At 32.1% G+C, this 23,048-nt stretch overlaps 2 protein-coding genes and 1 long non-coding RNA gene across 14 annotated transcripts in view; 1 reads left to right on the top strand and 2 right to left on the bottom strand.

Moving 5' to 3' along the window:
• The window catches only part of CAP (Cbl-associated protein), a 133,850-nt gene extending 123,345 nt beyond the window's left edge, over window positions 1-10,505 (bottom strand). For 6 of the 10 annotated variants that reach the window (XM_076519349.1, XM_076519350.1, XM_076519354.1 and 3 more), the window contains exon 1: window positions 10,028-10,501. In XM_076519349.1, coding sequence (XP_076375464.1) covers window positions 10,028-10,123 — 96 coding nt within the window. In that variant the 5' untranslated portion in view covers window positions 10,124-10,501. Of the gene's footprint in view, window positions 1-10,027 lie in introns of all 10 variants that reach the window. The other 4 variants (XR_013032829.1, XM_076519358.1, XM_076519359.1 and 1 more) reach the window with 1 other exon arrangement.
• Window positions 10,506-10,553: 48 nt separating this feature from the next.
• On the top strand, window positions 10,554-22,044 carry LOC143258889 (uncharacterized). Its single transcript, XR_013032830.1, has 3 exons — window positions 10,554-10,891; window positions 18,202-18,358; window positions 21,881-22,044. It is a non-coding gene; the product is annotated as an uncharacterized LOC143258889 (long non-coding RNA).
• Window positions 14,495-18,302, bottom strand: NaPi-T (Na[+]-dependent inorganic phosphate cotransporter). 3 transcript variants are annotated; one of them, XM_076519362.1, is made up of 3 exons: window positions 18,156-18,302; window positions 16,755-16,843; window positions 14,495-16,603 (listed from the first exon to the last, which is right to left on the bottom strand). In XM_076519362.1, the coding sequence occupies exons 2-3, from the start codon at window positions 16,792-16,794 to the stop codon at window positions 14,721-14,723; spliced, it is 1,923 nt and encodes a 640-aa protein (XP_076375477.1). In that variant the 5' UTR covers window positions 16,795-16,843; window positions 18,156-18,302; the 3' UTR covers window positions 14,495-14,720. The 3 variants fall into 3 exon arrangements, with proteins under 3 accessions (XP_076375477.1, XP_076375475.1, XP_076375476.1); XM_076519360.1 differs by lacking the exon at window positions 18,156-18,302 and adding an exon at window positions 17,742-18,029; XM_076519361.1 differs by lacking the exon at window positions 18,156-18,302 and adding an exon at window positions 16,912-17,670.
• Window positions 22,045-23,048: the final 1,004 nt, after the last annotated feature.

Genomic DNA, 23,048 nt, shown 5'->3' with positions numbered 1-23,048 from the left:
AATGATTTTTTCGTTCGAAAGATTAAAGTTTAATTATTTTCTATAATCATTTAAGGTCTCTTTAAGTTCCTTTAATTGAAAAATTTACTTAACAACGATTTTAAGCGTCTACTATAGCTGAATTTTTTACTGGCTGAATTGTTTTACAAAGATAAGAGTAAATAGAAACCGGTTGGTAGGAAACCACGAAAACATGGAGAATACGGTATAAGTGGAAAGAAATCATTAGTCCCGTTTTCCCACGATAACGCTGAACGAAACACGCGAAAACAACATTAGAAAAGTTTAAAGTTATACTTGTACTCTCATACTTTATAAACTAAAGTGCGGTTTTTTGTGCCAAATAAAAATGGTCTAAGTCACTTGTAGTAAATCGAAATTAGATATACAGTGACAGCCATATACTTAAGACCATTTGAAAAACGGTACAACTTTTTTAAAACTCGACTAAATTAAATTTTTTTTAACTAAAGATTAACATCTTGCATTTCATCGGATCATTTTTGTCAGAAAAGCATAATATTCGCAGTTAACTTATAACCATATTCGAGATATCAATTGTTTCGATCATTAAAATGTTTGTTAACCTACTACAAACGTAACAATACTAACTTCTTAGGGTTAGTATCACTAGAACTTTCCAAATACATTTTTCATAAAAAAGAATTCATGAATTGGGTTACTGGAGCCGGTTACTGAGACGTCACCAATTGTTATGCCTTTGGTTTGTTATCGGTCATGATTCACTTTATATTTATCAAATAAGACTATTACATTTTTGTGTTTAAAAGTGAAAAAATAACAAAAGAATAACAAAATTTCAAAAATATATTGAAGTATGAACAAAATGAAAGAATAACAAAATTTAATATGCCTTATTCGATAAATGTAAAATGAATCATGCCTGAAAACAAACCAGAGGCACAGCAATTGGTCACCCAACAATAATCGTTTCCATTATGTACAAGGTGGAAATTATTATAGAAAATAATGATTAAACTACGGATCTTTATCCAGAATTAATATTTTCTGCCTTAATTGCAGAAGATACAAGCTAATAATGATATAAATAATTTTAATTGTTTTAGCATTTTTAGCGTTTTTATTTCTGATCGCCTCATTTTTATTGCAAATGCATAAAATCAGCAATCTAATAACAGTGAAACCTTCGGGCGGTTGAAACCAGATATAAGAGTAACTTACAATCATTTTACTTTGAACGATAGAGTTCGAATAGATTGTAGCATTAACTTTAGCTTAACAACGAGAGAAGAGTAGATTGACTGGGTATTATGATACATTTCGTTTAAAGTAAAGTTTGCTACTGAGGAATACAAGTTCGCGTATGCCGTCCGATTTAGAAAGAAATAGCACGTGTAATTTTAGACGATCGCGCACCGCTTAGGCACAATAGCACAGTAATGAATGCCTAGCGTCAGGTAGTTGTCTGAATGTCGATCACTATCAAGGTCGCTGAGTTAGCTACTGCGTAACATTTTCGGGCTAGGAAGAAGCACGTGCTTGTAATTACGTGTGTACAATTATACACGGGGCGATTTTAATTTCAATTTAAACACTCGGACTCGGCGAACTAATGAACTTATATTTTTAACCAATATATAGGAGTTCGTTTTAATTGGTATTTATATTTAACCCTTCTATGGTATATGGGATCTATGTGTATGACACAGACCGTGTATTAGACTTGAGTATTGTAACTTCTTTAATTATCAACTTATTGTAGTTAAATTTATTGAATTCTGCAAACAAATTTTTACTTTCTTCTGTATTTTTATATTAATTATTATATACTTTCATACACAGTAAACTTAGAAACATTGTACTAAAAGTTTCCAAAAATATGTATATCGATTTTTAGTCAGATCTATATGACCTGCATACCATTAGTTCAAGTTTTTATGAACCCTGTGGGTGAGTTAAATAAAATAAGTCAGAATTATTGATTTTCTTGACACAAAATATTTAAATGTCGTTTATTTGTCAAATTGTTGTTTTCCGTAGCTCATTAAGTGTAGAATTTCGTATTTGCATTAATTTGCATTAATTTGCATTTTCTATAAACAAACCACATTTCGAGTAAACATTCATTTCTTTTTCTACTGTGTCAGGTGAATTCGCTACTATGATGCGCGGGTCCACTAAGGCGTATAGAAAACCTAACACGTCCAGAAGGAGTACCTTAAAAAGTATGTTGACAAAAAATTGATAAATAAAATTATAAGTAATCCTAAACATACTTATTTATATCTTTGTTAAAAAGTGCCTGCCGTTCGAAAGTAAAGTCTTCAAGAAGATAATTTGCATTCAGAATTATTATACGATCAGTGCCGTGTATCATACAAAAACAGGAAAGATAACGTGACGACAGAGCATGAAAGGAAGGCCTTCTTCTTCCCCTTCTAGGGAATTCTTTTTTTAAAATTATTCAGATTACCTAGTTTCTTAATTCGTGGAACTTTCGTAAACGCAACTGTATTATGATTCAAACTCTCGAACGACTGTCGACTTCTTTCGGCCTTGCAAAACGTGTTCCATATTAATGACTTCAGTCGCCTTCGAGCAGTATTCTTCGCATAGATAAATAGATATTTCATAGTCTATCATGGCTGCCTCAATGAAACCAGAAAAGTATTCGCATTATTGTCCAGTAGTATTTGAATACCTGGTAGAATCTGATGAAGCGTTTCTCATTAAAATCTTATTTAAAAAACGTGTAAGTTCCGGCGTAATTTTATAAATCATACTAATACACATCCTTGAATATTCGAATACTTATAATTCGATCTATATACGGATCTTTATGCAAGATAAAAAGTGTATAAGTCAATCACAAAAAATAGAAATGTTTAATAAATTTAATAAGTTCGAAATAACATAACGATATCATTAAATTCTTCTGTCTTTACAGTTTCATATTTAACCTCATCACTTTTATTATAAATTCACGAAATTTGCAGTCTACATACAACACATTGAACGCAAGAATAAAAATGAAAACTAGATGTAGCCACACAAACATATTGTGTACGACTACAATCATTATTTTTTACATCTACACCGCCACATTAGGAGAAAAATTAAAGTATTCGAAATTTTTCTCCTAATGTGGCGGTGTAGATGTAAAAAATAATGATTGTAGTCGTACACAATATGTTTGTGTGGCTACATTTTTTCAAAATGCATAAAACTATTTTAAAATGTCTGTAACGAAAATTGAAAATTTTAGAATTCGTAGAATTTACTTGAATGTTCGTAAATAATTTGTACGATTACTACTTCAATTGTTCCTTTCTTTAGAAGAACACAAGAGAAGTAGAATTAGAATACAGTAGGTTGTGTCAATGACTCAGCGATTAGTCAACCACAAAACACTATCGAAAATGATTACTTCGAGGAGGCTGATCAGGATTCGAAGAGCCGCAGAATATTATAAAACAGAATAACGTTTTTCAGATTGGACGAAATGACTTGAATTTTTATACATGACAGAAGGACTAGTGATAGAACGACTATAAAATAATTAAAAAATTGTTTTCAAAAATTGCAATTGGTTGAGATAAGAGAAAGATTAAAAAGTGACGGTTACCAACTTCTTTTTATCTGAGTTATAACGAAAATTTAAACAATACGCTTTGTAGGCCTGCTTAACTTACGTGCATACTGAAAATTTGATTGAAATCAGTTGACGTTGTTATGAACCGTTAAAAAAAGTCCGTAAAAATTAATTTTTCACAAATTTCGCAAAAACAGATAATTTTTACATCTCTCAGTGACTATAACTTGACTATTCATCAACCGGTTTCAATGAAATTTTCAACATGTATATTTCAAAATGCATTGTTTAAATTTTTGTTATAAGCTCAGATAAAAGAGTTAAAATAGCTCAACCTTTTTTCTTTCTTCATTCCAACCAATTGCAATTAAAAGAAGAAATTTTGTAAACATATTAACTAGTCTTAATATTAATTTTAATTAATATTATTGTATATATATAATAATAATAATTATTATTATTAATCATAACTAGTCTCTCTAACATTTCGAAAAATTCAAGTCATTTCGTCCATTTTTAAAAACATTATTCGGTTTTAAAAGGTGTTCGAATATTAATGCGAGTCAGTGTATAATATAAACTTCCAAGGAAAATAATTGAGTGTGAGTATCGAACAGTCGATATATTTGTGTAAAAAAAAAGGTTGGAACATCTACGGAAGTATCTGCGTTCGATGCGCGAAGCGTCGTCTATTGTCGTGAAATTGCTCGCAGTTTTCTTTGACAATGTAAGCTCTATCCTTCTCAAGTTCTCAGCAAGTTCTTTGTTCTGAAGGCATCCTCGTCACAGTGGCGACCGTTGAAAGATACAATGACAGTCTTTCATTCGCGGCGATTTATCACAAAACTGTATACCATGAATACATTGATCAGTACAGCATAACATTTGATAATCTACAATATGTTTAAGCAACGAGAACCACGTTTCCAATAAAGATTTATTACTTCCTAATTAAAGCACTTGCTTTTTCCATAGTACGAAATAATGAAAAATTTTTGTTTTCCTTTTTATTTTATTTTTAATCTAATTCTTAAGACGCATCCTCATAACAAATAAAACTCGCTCGCGGTTAGTAGTCGTTATATACACAACAATTTTTCTATATATTCAATCAAAACAGAACATTTTTTATTTGTAGAAAAATTAAAAATGTATTAAACAGTAAAAAATTGTATAATGAGTACCTAAAAGTCTCTATTCCTTTCATTAAACAATAGTAAATCATCGTACTTCTTGGAATTCTCGTTTTAGGAAGTCCACTGGACGTTTTCTGATAAAGCTTGAAAATTCTGTCAATTTTGTCGATTTATTTAGTATCGAAAAAGCATTAAGAGCCTCGTCTGACATATTTATCGATTATTCACTGTTGTCGCTTTTACTGATGACTGTAAAACGCATACCATCTGTATTTACGTCACTGTTAACAGCAAGTAGAAGCGGTAACTAATAGACAGACGCGTCAGACACATGATACGTGCGAAATTGAATTTTCAGAATCGACGTCAATGATTAAAACGGTACTAGTTAATTACATTTCAATTTATATTTATTCGGCTTTATGATTCTGGCTAAATATTTCCTAATTCTGCTAATTCTTTTTAATTCTTTCCTATATATATATATAACTGCTACTTGCTTAATTTCTTTAAAAAAATTGTAATTACTAAGAAACTAAATTTAAAAAATTTTTAATTAAAAATTTCTTTAGCGGAATAATACGAATAAAACGTATTCAATCTTTTTCTATCCTCTTCTTTTGTTTACTTCTGAATACAAAAATTCAACATGTCTTATTCTCTAAGTTAATTATGCCCAAAAACAAATGAAAGACACAACAATTTGTCACCCCGCATTAATTAGCTCTACTACTCTACTTCATGATTACTATTTTTAAGTAAATTAATCTTGTTTCATTTTGTTCCTACTTATATCTACTTCGTGACTTTCGACGATATTCTGACATCTGAAAATATTAAAAATTAGAATCACAGTTAAATTATCCATTATTTACATACAAAAATTAGCGAGATCTTTCAAGAGAACAAGTCAATGAGCCTCAAAGATGGAAACTCTCTTCAAGAACGATTGATAATTCAAATAATAGATTAAGCACCAGAAAAATAATTCATAAAGTCATTGTCAAATGAAAGAGGAAGATGTAATTGAAGATATTACGTACTCATTAAAAAAATGAATAAATCAAATACAAAATTGTAGAATTAAAATTGAAAGTGTTTAAAAATCTTGTTGCATTATTTTTATCTGAATATAATAATTGAGGGAACTAATAAATGATTGTTTTTATTGTGTGTATTTATTATGTTTAAATTAATGCAAACAATTTTTATGTTACATAAAAATCGGCAGTCTAGTTATTATACATATATCCGCAAAAATTCAGCGATTTCGATGCTTGAAATTCCAACAATACAAGCGCCAATAAAAATTGATCGTTTAAAATCTGCTCGCATTCGTAGGTAAACAAAGCGGATGCAAATCCGATTCGACAATTAAAAACGTGCGAGACGTGAAAAGCAGAAGCATCGTTCGGAACGACAATATCCGATCTTTAGAACGTGTAGCAATTTTCGCAGCTGAATCGACGATTATCGCGCGAACAAACGAGGAAATAACTGTTAAGAAAGCAAGAGTTTGTATCGCGACAAATAAATTTTATTAACGACCCGTGTTTTTTGCCGATCGCTATTGAGACAGTCCCATTGAATTAAAAGCCCGCGAACGTCAAGGCCGTACAAAGTCGTCGAAACATGGAATTCAAGTACATCGAACCAGCAAAGAAACTCTCCGAACGTATTGATCGAACGCAATTAAACCGGAACAGCTGAGAGAACGTTAATCGCGCTCCGTCTGCTAGGTCGCTTGTTTTATAACGGGCAAGTATGTAATGTTAATGCGATTGCTAGCACGTCGATCGGTGGCAAAGAACACCGAGCAGTAATCGTAAATTAGGCTGCGGTACCTGCAAGAGATACATCAAGACCGCCGAGAACATTTTCAAAAGTGATTCGAACGCGCAAAACTCACGACAAGAGTTCTGTAGAATTGGCAATCACGTGTCACTAGTCAAAAATTTTTAATTTATCACATGAATTTTCACGTGAAACGTTAATGATGAATCAATACTATTTGCACGAAAACTCCGAGAAATAGGGTTTGTGGTTTCATTTTGTGACCTATATACACAGGATTTATATAAATAATCTATAGAACTTATGTGAGTTTTATACAATTTCATAAAACTTGTATAAATTTTATACAATTTCATGAAACTTATACAAATGTAGAACCTATAGAACTTGTACATATTGTTTATAGAACTTATACATATAAATTGTAGAGACTCACTTTAAGCGTCCATATTGAAAGTGAAGTTCAGAAAGAGCGTTGCAAAATGAGTATCGTTACCAAGTCGAAAACCAGTTTTTCCTTGTTTCTGAATGCCAAACTCAGATCCCGCAGTTATATCTACGTTTTGATATTCATTGTATAGTGGTGACGACTGCAGAAAAAGTGGCGCTCATGAATAATTGAGTACGCTATCATTAAACTGAACTTTTGTCGCTTTGGAAAATTTCCACGTTTAAGAATGCGCTTCACTTCATTTTAAGTTTTAATATTAAATGGTCTCTTCATACAAAAAGTTCTGTTATACGAAAACGTAAACGATTAACTATAATTATATCTAAACATATAATTTTGATTTTTATTAAATATTTTTCTGTCTGAAACAGATACATACATATGTTTAATAAAACATCTTAGTTCTATTTCAGATAACACTCTTTTATGCAATCGCTAGTATTATAATTCGTTATTATCAAGCAAATTCTGCACATCAGATTTGTAATTATTCCCTTAGTGACTTTAAATCATTTTTTTTTTTTAATTTCAAGAAGTTTGAATATAGCTTTCGTCGAAGCTAGCTTTTTTCAATTAGTTCTTCAAAATTTCAATTAGGATAGCCGATTGAAAGCTACGTACCCCATTAGTCAGATATTAATATTAGAAATCAACATACTTATAAAGTAACATGTAATGAAATTCTTTTATATGCCTTAGAATACGGATACTTCTAAAACAACTAATTAGAGTCTGCTAAAGGCGTTTCAATTATGTTCGCTACGGGAAAGACATCTTACAGACATTTTTTTAATGAAGTGTCTTTGCTTAATCAAAATATCTTCAACGAAGTCCATTTTATAGTTTCAGATATCATACGCCTCTTTACAGCAACGTCGACCATACTTTTATAAATAAATTACCTTTAAAGAATATTTGATTTATCATACTCGATGTGCACGAACTATTACTTTCCTAACTGACATAAATCTTTTACAATTTCTTTTTTAATGAAATTAAATCATTAATTTATTAAATTATAATAATTTACAAATTTTAAGATATTTAATTTTATTCTTGTATTGAAAATACTCTTGTTCAGATTATAATCCCAATTTAAAGTAACGTTAATCGTCAACGTCCCTACCACGTAAAATGTCAATCTGTTTTTGCGTTATATAAAGGCTACTTGATTCTTTTTTTATCCAATGAGAGTTTAATACTACAATGATAGGAGCCGATTGGTTGTCGTTGACACTGAGAGAAGGTATAAAAGCCATGTCACACATTGTTACCATTCTTGTTAATGCAGGCGTTCAAATGAAATCGGCAGTTAAATAAAAATGGCAGAAACGATACAGATTAGTGTTGAAACTAAAAATGCTATCATCGTACTTAGAAAAGATCATTCTTTGCGGAATATTGCAGGCAAATTGAATACAAGGGAGCTCAGAATACGGTAAAACCGTTTTCCTTAAAACTCGTAGTGATTTCAAACTTTTGGCCGGTAGTGTATATCGATTCAATCTCTTAATGTATAATGATTTAGAACCGCCTAACAAAAGAAATGCAAATTAATTTCCGTCACTTTAAATAGTCAGATTCAAGTGACATAAAAGGATGCTAGAGGAAAATTCCTACGACAATGATCTAATCTCTTCGACTAACTTTCTCAGTTATAAATATTGTTTAGGCGATCAAATATGTTCAATAATAATTTGCATTAATACCATAACTGCCTGCAGAAATCTGACAGAATTATAGTTTAGTCAATGAAATTGGAATAAAAAACTAAATCAATCACATTTATTTATTTTCATATTTGATAAATCTTAATAAAATTCTTGAAAATGTTATCTTGCTGTAATCGATGCTTTAAATTAGTTTAACGCTGCCATTATTGAGAACTGAAGTCTTTTATTCGACAGTTATGTACGAAATGAACGATTTTACAATGCTAGTGTTATATAATGGTTTGATTTTACTATTACATTTTATACATACGTAATCGTTAGTTTTAAAGTCCAATCCTAATTTTTTCTTCATTTTTTATTTAGATACCCAACGTGATATTTATTAAATCCATTTCAGTATTAAATAACACGGTTTGTCGTATACTTTATTATATGAATAGAAGTGTGAACATAATGTTGCAATAACTGGACATTAACACTTGACCTTGACATTAATACTTTGTTCTGTCAAAATATGATAAATAAACTCTTTATTCGGCATAGAAGAAATTAAAAAATGCGAACAACAATTTTAATAATATAGCATATGGGTAACTAAGAAATGTAATTCGAATGTAAATCCGAATCACTGATATCTAAATTCCCTATTATCAGAGCAAGAAAGATCTGATTTAGCACCGTAATTAATTAACTGTTCTAGTATCCGAACAAATATGTTCTTTCGATTAGTGCTTGCTTTGCTTAATAAATGTTATTAGAACAAAAATTATATACGCTTAATGTTACTGTTTTAAAATCGAGCGTTTCACACAAAATCTAACACATTGCCTTCTAAAATTAACTAAATTGCGTACATTCGATACTGGTAAAATTCTTCGTACTATATACAACCGAATATGTAAACTAAAGACATCATCCGAATCATAGTAAGTACTAGACACTGCGGATTTTATGCATTTTTGGCAAAAATTACTAGGTCCAATAGAAAACCGTAGAAACATTAATTAGAGAAAAGACTTTTTTATGTGACTTACATTTCTTACAGGACTGAGGAAAAATAAATTTTTGAAATAAGAAACAAACTATAAATATTGTTATCTTTTCATGCAAAACAGAATTTGACAAATAAACTTTTTTTTTTAAATAGTAGTTAAAATTTGTCCCCAGCCCTGGTTTCTTATAATCAACTTCGACAATTCTTATTTTGCATAAGAATCTGCAGTCTAGTAATTCCAACACGAAACACCTGAAACCCGATGGGTCCGATATTTCAAGCGTGAAATAGGATTATCCAGAAGACGTCCGGTGCACACGTCCAGATCGGACGTCTTCAAGACGTGGAGGAGACGTGTGCGTACTATCTGGGTGTCAATGAAACTTCCCCCATAAATAGACTCACCCTAGATATGCGTAGGGGTTGATGCAGGTCATGTCCACCATGCATGCGGAATCCCCAAGGAGAACCGCCGGCTAGGGTGACTTCCCTCGCAGTCATCCCGATCCAGCGAGCACTCGGTAGCGTTGTTGGCTGATGGGTTGTTCACTGGAGCAGACGCCACGCTGTCTCGTTTTACTCCGCGGTGAACCGATCAACGGGGTCGTAGTTCTGCGATGGAAAACCTTTGGTCGCCTGGGAACGATCGCATCTCTTTCTCCCTCTCCCTATCTCTATGTCTCTATCTCTCGCTCTAATAACCGTCTGATAAGAGCATCGGACGTTGATCAACAGCGGATTATCCGTGTCCTTAACAAGGAACCGGTGAACATCGAGCGATCGATGAATGAACAAACGGACGAAACGAGACGACGACGTCCAGCGACGCGACGCGAACTCGTCGGTGGTTCGCGGTACACTGACGCCGCATTCCCCCCCATAATCGTTCACCCGCCACCCTCGCTTACCGCCCTGTCAAACTCGCACCACCCGACAAGCACGCGTGCCCTCCCCACTCTCTCCCTCTGCCTCTTTTTCTCTCTCTTCTTCTTCAGTCTATCTCTCTCCCACTCTATCTTTCTCTCTCCGATTGTCGCGAAGCTACGATCAACCTTTCCTACTGTACGGAACAGTGCAGATTCATTTTCGGTGAACCACTTGTGGCTGGTTCTTTACCTTCCTTCTACTCAGCTTGTGAACCACAATAACTAGCTGATTTCAACCGATAACGAGACTTCGACAGGGAAGCTGCCCCTAGCTAAGGACGGCAACCGTGATCCGGTCAACGAGTCCGGATACCAGACATACAATGTTGGAGAAAAGAATAAGGTACTCGATATATTTCGTAATTGTTTATATGTAAGTGTAGTAAACATTCGTTTTGTGACAGTAGATGTCGCATACTATCTCCGGATAGAATATACAATATCTTACGCTTTTGTATTATATCACGAGAATATTTGTTAACCAAATCAAAATCCTAGGTTTCACTTATGATAATCTCATGGGACTTGGAGATTTTATTATAAATATATATTTGGGTACTTAAATCAGTTTTTATTTTCCAAAAGAGATAACAAATAGAGGCTCTATGGTCGGTAAAAAGAGGACACCTTTTTTAGGCCAAAGGTTGAAGACACGCATCAGCACGTAAGGCAAAAAACAAAATTTTTTCATTATCTACACTAGTTTTGCGAGAGAAGTACACATGATTATTGCCAATTACAATCGTAAAAATTGTGTTTCCTTCTCTCGCAAAACTAATGTAGATAATGACAAGATATGTTTCTTTGACCAATGTGCTAACGTGCATCTCTAGCCTTTCCGTTCAGTATCCACGCACACAAAGCTATGTATAACAAACCTTCCCAACCTCATTTTGATTACTTTCTAAGTATTGAAAAAAATGACCAAAGAAGCCTTGTTTTTCGACTACTAAAAGGTATATAACTCCTTAATATAGTAAGATCGTAAGTATACGTACCTCTTTTAAAACGGTATAACTTTTTTAAAACTACACAATATTACTTAAATTTTTTTAGATGGTAAAGGGGCTGGTCTACTAAACAATGAACAAAATGCCTTTTTTCAATTTTGCTATTATTTGAAATGACAAAACAATTAAAAAATTATTTATTGTAACAGTTATAAGAAATGTTTGAACATTTCTCACACTGCAAGACTTCACTGCAGGCTTTCATTTATCAAATTAGTGATTGTCGAACTCTTTCAAATATTCCATCTGTATTGGAAATGAAACTTGATCTTCTGTCTCTATCGTATTTTTATAAACTAACGCTTATATAAATTTTAAACGTTCATATCTTTTCAATAAAGCATTTTCAGTCACAAGTTTATATGGACACATTTTTTATCTACTTTACCTCAGTAATTCATAGTACGAGTTTTGTCCCAATCTTTCTAGATACCCCGTATATATGTATGTATAGGGAATTTACACAGCACTGTAATCAAAATATATAATTATAAAACGGAGGACACGACAGAGACTGTCTATAACTGTTTGGATGTCATGTGTGAATTTATTTAAATTTACTTAGATTTACTAAGATTATAATTAGATTTATTATGATTCATTAGATTTACTATGATTTCTTCAACCTCCTGATAAATCGATAAATACGTTAGACGAGGCACTTTATGCTTTGAACTGTTGATCTAAATTACATTTTTACACTTCAAATATTGGGTCGAGAACTTGGCCATGTCCAATATAACCATTTTTGTATTTAATAATTGTTAAATATTTTATTTGTTGTGAAAATCAGAGCGTTTATTGCTTGCCAACATCGATATTTATTGATACTACAAAGGGAGACAGCAGTATGTAACTGCTAGTTGTCGCATAGCACTCTGAACGCTACTTGTTTGTAGCAGGCATGAGTGTACACAGCTCGATTGTTCTTTGCACAATTGTCAGCGATCATGGTTTGCGCGAAAATTGGTACGAAAAATACATCTGTTATAACGTAACTCATAATCGAAAGTTTTGTCCCTTAAGGCAGTTTTATGTTAAAGCAGCGACGAAACCTATAAACGCATCGATCAGAACGGTGATAAAAACAGCGAACAATTTCTTTCTTTAATTTGTTTATAATGGGATTGCGCTAATAGGCCAATTGGCTTATCGAAGAGAAAATATCGAAAAAACATTACTTCTTTTGTTTCCAAAAGTTTCATAAAATTGTTTATCTCTACATATCCCTGCCAGATTGTTACTAAATTACTAATTAAATTACCAACTAAATTATTTAATAAAGGTATTATTGAAAATATAGATACCGTAAGCACATAAGGTGTGCCCGACATATCACAATTTAATTTATTTCACCTTGCAATGTCCTTGAAACTGTGATAAACTGAACATATCGTATATGCTTGTCCTATTTACATTTATAGCGTTTTTGTTACACTAAAATTAATAAGTTAGTAACAATCTGGAAGACACAAGGAGCAATAAATAATTTTGTAAATAAATTATTTTGAGGTATGTAACTACATATAATGTCAATATCAATTCAAGAAAGTGCTTATAGTATGCACTATAATGTCCAAGTTTATTGTTGAACAACTCTTTTTTACGTAATTTAGAATAGTTTAAATATTGATCATTTGTTGAATATCGGAAATTTAGTGCACGGGTACTGTTTGGAGGAAACATCCATACATGACTGAATATCGAATGTTTGAAAATTGGATAGCCTCTGATGATTTGAATGTAAAACATGTTTCTGTTTTGATTGCTTGATGTATATTGGTGGTGACCAAAGGAGATGGTTAATTCTAAAGAAATGTCTTTATTTATGATGCGTGATGCGCAAGTTTTTAGATCGTTTGGCGGTATTTAAAGGGGTTTAATATCTGCAGAACCGATATTAGTAACACGCAGTCCGTTAACCATAACCGGGATCGATTTTGGTCAAAACCATTTGCCACCCATAACAATTATAACATCATTTCGGTTGTCCATAACTGTTTCAGTTGCCACCTTTACATAACAGTCATTAACAGATTCGCTATTAGCGTCACACACATATGCCGTTCACGATCTTGCGGTTTACATGAAATTGGTCAAATCAATTTAATTTTGTGCACGTTGGTATGAAATGTCATAGGAGGTAACAGAACAATGAGGATATCCGTAACTTTCGTTTGCCACATTATTTTAATATTCCACAAATAAAGTACGCTACGTTTTATGAAACATTTTTAACGAAGAAAATAGGCAGCAAACAAGTAGTGGTAGTAAACGTATTGAACAATTAGTTGTGGAACCTTTTCAATCTCTAGCACCTAGTACTGGGCATCAACTATATTTTCGAAAATTGCGTAAATATATAATAGACTCAAGTAGCGTGTACATACCCAAGAAAATCGATTGATTGGTGTCCTGCTTGTTGAACATTATTTGAACATGTTTTAATGTTTCCAATATCATTAAAAAATATATCATTGGATCTGAATTTATAAAATCGTTTCGTGGAAATAAAACATTTGTGTAACACCTGCAATTATACATATATTTTTGTAAATTGTTTTACAATTTTGTTAAATTCAATCTTTTTCAAAAAGCTTTCATGTAGTATATGAATCAATTTATTTCACTTAATTAGCATTATAGAACCATAAATAGCAAAATCAGTCATAGGAAATAACAATACACATAATAAAATAATTTATTTAGAAACTTTACATATCAGTGTAATTAACCACTTATATGAAAATACAATTATTAAACCATAAAAGTTACAAAACGCTTTGGTGCCAGCAAAATAATGCAATAAACAAAATAAAAACATCTAAATGAATATAATAGCTTATTTCAATAAAGTACATAAAATAATGACGTATCAAAATTAGTTTTACTTAAGGACCTATTAATGGAATTTTCAAAGTATAATTCGTAATAAATTAAAAATCTTCAAAAATATTGTTTATTTCAACTATCTTTTTTTATAACTTCTTATATATTGCTGTAAAATTAATAAAAATATATATCTTTATATTTTAACACAAAAATACCATTTATGGTAGGCAAGATTAACTACTAACTTCTTAGTATAAGGTACTCAAGATACTTACATATATAATAAATTTATGTTATTAAATAACGATATAAAGAGATACAAAATATAGCTTATTTTGCTTTATCTTTTGCTTTCTCCTGCGAAAACCACTCATTATATGCATTTACTAAGGATTTGTATGTCGGTGACTGTCTCCATTTTTTGGATTTTATATTTTTAATATCAACCGTATCATTGTGCACATTTTTCATAGTATCGAGTATCACAGATGGTTTATCTTTAACGAATTTAGTCATTTCCATTAACGTTGTAGGTTTCGACTCCTTCAACTGTTTTTTTCGCTTCTCATATTCGCTACGTTTAATACGCAAGAAACATGTCGATTTCTTATCCTCAAACGTGTTGATATCACTCACAGTAATCCAACCAATTCCCATTAAAAAGGACTTTATGAACTCCTCGCCGTCTGGATTGCCAAGATATTCATAGATATTGAAACCTACATCGTATGGTGGACAACGATAATAATATTCTTCCTTATCTACAGTCGCCATAAAATCGGTCGCTAAAAAACTTAAGAAATCTTCTGCAGCATGAAATTTGTGAATATGTGACTCTGATGGCAAACTGCAAAGACCGACATAAATGGAACTAGCGTCAGAACAATTTGTACTAAATTCGACAATATCACTGATTGTACGGCCTAAAACAGCATGATACGTCAGTGTATATGGCTTCAACGGAAATTGATAGATAGGCTTATTTTCTGGGAACTGCATATGTTCCAACCAAGTACGATAAGCTGGTAAAATTTGGTAATAATTCAGTTCTTCACGTTCAATTGTATGCCTATTGCCATCTGCGTAACGAATAACTAACTTTGCCAAGGTAGCAGCAACAAAAATCATTTCTTCTAATACAACGATATGGTGAACGCCTGCACTAGTGACATAAAAATATTTAAAACCTTTTACCAAAAGCAATCCTGGAAAAAATTTGTATCTTTCTTGAATTTTCTCGTCGAAGTTGAAAGGCACCATTGGAAACGACTCCACCCGAAATTGATTTAGGCCCGGATTCTTCATAAAACGATACAAACGTTGTGTGATAGTATGGTGAAATGGAGCCATGTAAAGAGCAGCAAAATTTTCTTGAATTCTTGGATCGAATTTGTTTCGAAAAAGACAGTAGAGAAAGTAACGTAAATTAAAGTGAAACGGAACAGTTTTTTTAGCTTTGTAGCTAGCGATCATGTCACGAAAACATGACACTTTTTCTAAGAAATTCTTGTCATCGGAACGCAAATTAGCAGTTAGCTCGTTTATCGTCACATCATTAAATACCTCAATCAAATCGAAATTATTACTGTTATGGAATTCTGAACAAGTACTAATGGAACTTAGCTGCAGTTTGTTACCGGCGAAAATTAAAGTTATTTTATGCTTTAACGATACTATATACAACAACAATAACATGAATGGTGAAACTATAGTGTACGCGTCTAAGATAATAGCTTTTACCATATCAGAAATGTACACATACTTCGATGCGTACGTAATGAGCTTATAAAGAATGTCAATGTTAGCTAGACCCCTAACGTTGAACATCATTAGCGCCTCATGATAATTTAGTTTAAAATTACGCATGTTGTAGGAAACGTACGTGTACGCTGAGATCTGTTTTAATGAAAGCTCGCTCGCTTGATCTCTTCTGAATACAGCATACTGTGTTGTTTCATCGTAACACTTTGCTAAGGAAGATAGAAGGTGACTTTTGCCTGTTCCGCTCGGCGCGTCGATCAGGATGATTTTGCTCACTTTCTGGTCAATTATTTCATGCAATATGTGATACACAGCCATTTGAATATTTGATAATGGTTTATCTGCTTTCACACAGGTCATACATTGGTCATATCTTGCATTAGCATTTGGAGTCTCAGTTAATAATGCTAGTGATTTCACTTTTCCTATCAAGTCGTCCACGCTGGTGCAGTCTGTTACGTCGACACCATCAAGTGGAGGGTAACACAGCGGAAACAAAGAAGTGTACAGATTAAAGTAGAAAAATTCTTATTATATTACAACATAATATAAAAAAAAAGATTAGTACAGATAGTAGATCGACTGATAACTATAAATTTTTACCTTCACTAGTCACATTACTCGTCATGATGATTTCAGTCATTTATTGAATTCAGCGATCTATATGCCCACGCTTTAGTCGGCAATTGTATCTGCAATTACAAAGATCAAGTATGTCCTTTGAATTAACTTTATCTATACTAGTTATCATAACATTCACTTTATCATTTCATTTTTGTACCGCAACAGTTGCTGATGAGATAAGAGAATAATAGAGTATAAAAATGTATTAAAAGTGTATTATGTGTGCTACAAATAAAATTATTTATGGGCCTAAATAGATCAAAATTAACTTCTAAAGTACATATCGATCGATAAAATAAATTGTTAGCATGTGAACACGATTCTTATTTTCCTTCTTAAAAAACCTAAACGTCTTTTTGGTCTAACTTAAATACATCTTCGACTTCTCCACGAAATTTGACTCGTGTACACGACATATCTATGAAACTAAATCTGCTGTGTTCTAAACAAATAATAATAATGAATCTTGTTTTATAATAAATCAGTCTTATGATCTTATGCATTGTTATTGGTTATGCATGCTTTTGTATAAACTTCGGATCTGTGACAGTGTTATGATATAAGGTTTGATGATTTTCTATCTCCACGCCGTCGGCGGTGGAGAAACGAACCTCAGCTTGTGAGATCACCACTCTATAGAATAAATATGTATTGGTAGATTTACTCTACTTCAGCGTTTTTTTCATTTAAAATTACCCCAACCTCTCAATGACTTCAATGCTTTCACATCGCAAAGAATATAAAATTTGATCAAACTTTATATTTTATTAAACTTTTCATACTTGTATTTGCAATAGGTGTATAAATCTGCCGACTACTTATGAATGTCCGAAATGGTCCGAAATGGTCCGAAAAGAAAACCGGTGATCATGTTTCTAATATATAAATTCTTTAAAATTACAAAAATTACAGACAAAATTGCTGTCTATCGAAGTAAGAAAATAAATTTAGGATTTCTATGGTTACCTTAGATTCGTTATTGATATCGTAGAAAAATAAAACAAAAAGATTCAGCACTTCTTTTGTTAATGTTGCTGCTCTTCTTCTAAATATGGGTTCACTAACAGTATTAATAAAGATTTTGCTATTGTAACGTCGTTCAGAAACCTACATTACACTGAGGTTAGGCACTGAATGTTTACGGATTATATTATTACGTTGCATACAACACGGAGAAAGGGAAAAACCAAAGGCAATCTGGGGAATTCTCGGAATATGTAGTACACATACACCAGGAAGAATGATCACTGCTCCTATTACCACTCTGAATACCACGTTTTGATTGTAGGGATTTCTTGAAACAAAATTAACTAGTACATGTTTACCGATCTACGAATATTAAAAATATAAAACAAGTGAACTTTACTTTTGCAAATGTACCTTTTGCTTTATAACAGAACTAAGCACGCGAATTTATTTTGAACAGAACGAAAGAAGAACAGCCCACAGGAATAAAACTTTCAGCACAGAGCATTCCTTGTGCTTTCACGAACAGTTCTGCATGCGTGGTTGGCGAGACTGCATGACTGAATGGATCACGGTATCTGATGTGAATCATGCCGATAGAATATATATATAGCGCAGTATGTAACTTTACTCTAACTTATCGGGGAGAAACTTTATCTCATTGTCAGATTAAGCGAACTTCGTAGTAAAAATATGAATGACAAATAATATTGAGTTCAACAATCGAAAAATGTGAACATGTGCCTGTATATTTTATCAGAATAGAAACAAAATGTATACATATCTTGACTGTATTTTGAATTTTACTCATAAGTCGTGAGTCATATTTTTTATTTATACAGTGGATGTAGAAAGCATTCGTACACCTTTTAAAACGGAATAACCTTTTTATAATTAGACTAAACGGTCTGAATTTTTGTGAAACTATTAGTGGGATTAGTTTACTAGAAAATGACTAAAAAATTGTTTTCAAAAATTTCAATTGGTTAGCGTGATGAAAGAATTAGAAAATGATGTTTTCTCAATTTTTTTATCAGTAGTTAGATCAAAAGATAAATTTTCCTTTACCCGCCATTGAACACACTATATTATGTTTTTATTGCATGAAGTTTCATAGCAACTTTTTTTTTATCAACCAGTAGCTTCCTGATTAGTTCACTGTCACGATTTTCATACACAGTGTCTGTAATTTTTCAATCTTCGATTTCAAGTACATTTAAAGTCTTTGAAATATCTATGAACATTTTAAACCAAATAAGTTTTATTTATATTATTGCAATTCATATTAAAAGTCAATAGAAAATCTAAAACTTGTTCGTATTATCTACAATTTAGCAAGTATTTTAAACGGTAGAAATTTGTAGGCACTCTGTATGTATAGAATGTAGAAATTGTCACTTATCGCTACTAAGAAGCACATAATGTTACAAGCAAGCACTGGTAGGCAGGCATAGATTGACTTCCAAGAATATATACGTAGACTTTGATATTATTACTATTTTTACGATAGAATGACGATTAATCTTTAAAGTTAATCAACAAAACAATTGCAATATAAACTTAATAAAAATCTTTTAATTTATATACAAAATTATATAAAAACAGTAGATTTATTATTCTTCATCTGAGCGTATAATGAAAATTTAAACAATGCAATTTCTGGCCTCGATAACTTATATGCATGCTGATTCTAGTATACCAACCAGCGTTCAAAGAATTACAATTTATCGAGTGGATTTTCGATAATAACGTTTATTCTTTTCGAATTAATTAAAAAAGAACAATAGTTTAGAATCGATAAACCTTTCGTAGACTAGGCGACTCGAGGTTTCACAGCTAATGACAGTGCATATCCTGTTACGTCAATGAAACTGACATCTGAGTTACGTTGAACATTATTTGATAATGAAGGATAACATTCTGCACGTATTGCTTACAACTTCATTACTTACAACGTTCTTTTAGTTCAAGTACTTATAAATGGCATGAATCGCGATCAAAATTTCGTTAAACTCATTTTTTAGGGATTCCAAATTATTTAAAAGTATACTTTTTTTTATCAAAGTATGTATGAAGTGTTCGAAAATGTTATTGCAATTCAAGAATGAAGAATATATAGTTTAAATAAGTTTACTTATTACCTCATAAAATTCAACCACACGTATGTGTAAGAATGGTATCATTGTGAAATATAACGGTTTTGTCACGAGGAAATAAGCGTTCTGACATCGCTAATATCGATTACATTGTCCGACACGATTTTTGATTTCCTATAGCCATTGTGAAATTCTTGTAAAGCTTCATTCCCCGAACAAGAATCCGAAAACCGAATTGCTCCATCACCCTCAGTTTTCGAAAAGAAACGAGCTATTGTTGAACGATAGAGGTATGAAACTAGTAATAAAATATTTAAATATTATTTTTACAAAGTGCCCCATTGGATCCCTCCATCGGTGTTGATTACGCATAGCTTCGGTCCTGCTGAACCGAGAGAAGCGAGCAGCGAAGCACATGGCGACAAAACGTCGTGCACGCGTTACCGATGAATATTTTCTCGGCCTGCTCGAAATGTAAATCGTTTCAACACTTCTATCGGGCCGTTTCTTCTTCAGAAATGTTTACAGAATCCGATCTTGGGTAGAGTCTTTGTGCTGGACAAAGAACTTTTCGTAAAAATACAAAAATATTGCGAAGAAACTACGCATGTCGACACTTTTTTAAATATTGACATTAATTTATAGTTATTTAGAACCAAAAATAATTAATATATTGTATGCCACTATATTTGGGAAACTCTCCTCTGCCTTTTAAGATCGATTAGAACTTTCTAACGTTTTTACTTTTCATGCAATACCGCATTTTTGTCGAAAATTTTTGGGTTTTTACGAAAGCTCGCTTTTTTTCGAAAACTGAGGGTGATGGAGCAATTCGGTTTTCGAATTCTTCTTCGGAAAGTGAAGCTCTACAAGAATTTCATAATGGCTATAGGAAATCGGGAAAAAAGTTTGATTTTATCGAACAGTGTTATCAGGATGTTAGGTTAAAAAAAAAAACGCGTTCGGGGCTCACTAGCCTTCTTTGTTTTATCGATCGATATGCTTTTGACCGAGTGGACGACGAGACACTCTTCATCGAGCTCATGTCGAGGTTAGTCGCCTAGGTGAGAGACGACCCTGTTATTTACGTTTGTGGCCTTTTATGTTTCTTTCATATATAATTAAATGTCAGCATCAACGTTAAACGTGTCCTAAACTTGATTGAATCCTATTCCATGCCAGTTATCTATCCTTGATAACCTCACATATGAAACATTTGTAGTATAAGGTTTGTTTTTGAGAAACTTGTACAAAATATATAGGATTCTACAGAGATTATTCCTGTGACACATTGTACCTAGTTCGAGGTTCGTTTCGGTGACTATATTTTTTATTGCGAAAGACGTACACGTATTGCCTCGTAGGAAATTCATGGTACAAATGGAGAAGTTCTACGGAACAAAATAGGACTACAATTGAGAACAACGAAACTGCATGAGAGGCTACGTTTTCGAGTAAAGTATATTTGAAAATCAATCGGGTATGCACGTGCTCAACTTTCGATTTAGTGAACATTGTCTAAAGAACTTGCTGATAAATTGATCTTGACTTCGAAAACACGTCAGGAATTCAAATTCATTACGAGAATCATTGCTAGAAATAAAATCATGGCTCACAAGTGGCCTGTTCTCTCGAGAAACGATGTTCTACTTAAAATAAGTTTTATACCTGTTTATTTATAAAACGTTTCAATAAAATAGTGAAATACATTTGAAATGAGATAAACATATAGCAGACGAAAGATGTAGCATAATAATGATGAAACAGTAGGAAGCTGCACATTGAATTTAAAAATAACGCATATATGTATATATATAGATTCTCGGTGAGAAATAAAGGAAAGCGAAGCTGATAGCTATAAAACGGGTCATTCGCGATCCAAAGTTCTTTTTCGAAGATTGGCTCTTGTAATGAGTAGAACAGGATGTTAGCCAAAAGTTTTGATTTTCTGACCACTAATTTTCACTTTCATTTTTGCCAAAAGTTTTTGGTCTTTATGTAAAAAATGGTGATGATGTACATTTTTCTTTATAAATGTTTTAGGTTTTTCGATGGCGGTTGACTATGTTGAGCTGCATGAACCGAGACATTTCAATCGGCCATGTTTATTCTCCGCTGCGTTACTAATCATAGATTCTATTTATCCTTGTCTATATAATTACTATGAATGTATACTACTCTTGATTAAAGTAAAAAGAAAAAAATGATCTTCCGGAGTTGGTAAATCCCCTCAATTTTTCCTCGCGTTTTTCACGGATGAAATCTTTTCGATTCGTATTAATTGTTTAATAAAATACTAGTTTCCGCGGCGGTAGATGCACTTCCCTATACATAGAATATAGTGCCCAGTTGAGTGAAAAGCTTAGAATCTTATCGCGAATATTATCTGTGGAGATAGAGTTTCAAAAATGACTGACTATGTACTTTGTGTGTTCAACTCACTAGTGTCTAAAAGTGTTAGGCTTTAAAAGAGTAAAGTGAAAAACACTGACCAAAGAATATGTATAATCTCGACATGCTAATCTTCATAAAAATTACGCAGAACTTTATAAATATATAATTGACATAAGCATTCTCATTTTATTGACAACTATCCGCATTGAAGAATTAAAAACAACCAATAAAATTGCGGTACAAATTAATTTTCTTCATTGAAAATATAATTACAGTTGTTTCCCTAAATCATAAATATTAAGAGATTGCGTTCGGAATTTTAAATTAATTCATTTTAATATAATTTACATATCGTTGATTAGCATAACTAAAAATTTAAAGAGGCATTTGTTTTTATTAGGATAAGAAACTTATACGCATACATTTTTTCAATTCTTTAAAACCATAATTTTGATAGAATTTTCGAAGTACATATTTCGAAAATTGTAGACATAACAAAAATTAGGAATATGCAATAGATGAGCTAAAGTGAATTTTTACAATATAAATTACATAAACATAATATTTCCAAATTAAGTTATTCTCTCCACTGCAAAGATAATTCAAATTAATCGGGTCACTTATGAAATATCATTTTATTTCTTATAGTTTTTTTTGTTACTTGTCAAAGATGATAACTCCAGCCTAGATTAACAAGTTTTTTTTCATTTACGTTATTTATAATGTATAAACATGGTCAAAATATAAAAATATCAGTAAATGTAAACAATTTTGCATACTCTATATTATATCAACAAGTCACGTGATTTATTAATTT

Source organism: Megalopta genalis, chromosome 2 (genome assembly GCF_051020955.1).
Source record: "Megalopta genalis isolate 19385.01 chromosome 2, iyMegGena1_principal, whole genome shotgun sequence".
Lineage (NCBI taxonomy): Eukaryota > Metazoa > Arthropoda > Insecta > Hymenoptera > Halictidae > Megalopta > Megalopta genalis.
The sequence above is the reverse complement of the archived record's forward strand: the minus strand, read 5'-3'. Positions and strand labels throughout refer to the sequence as shown.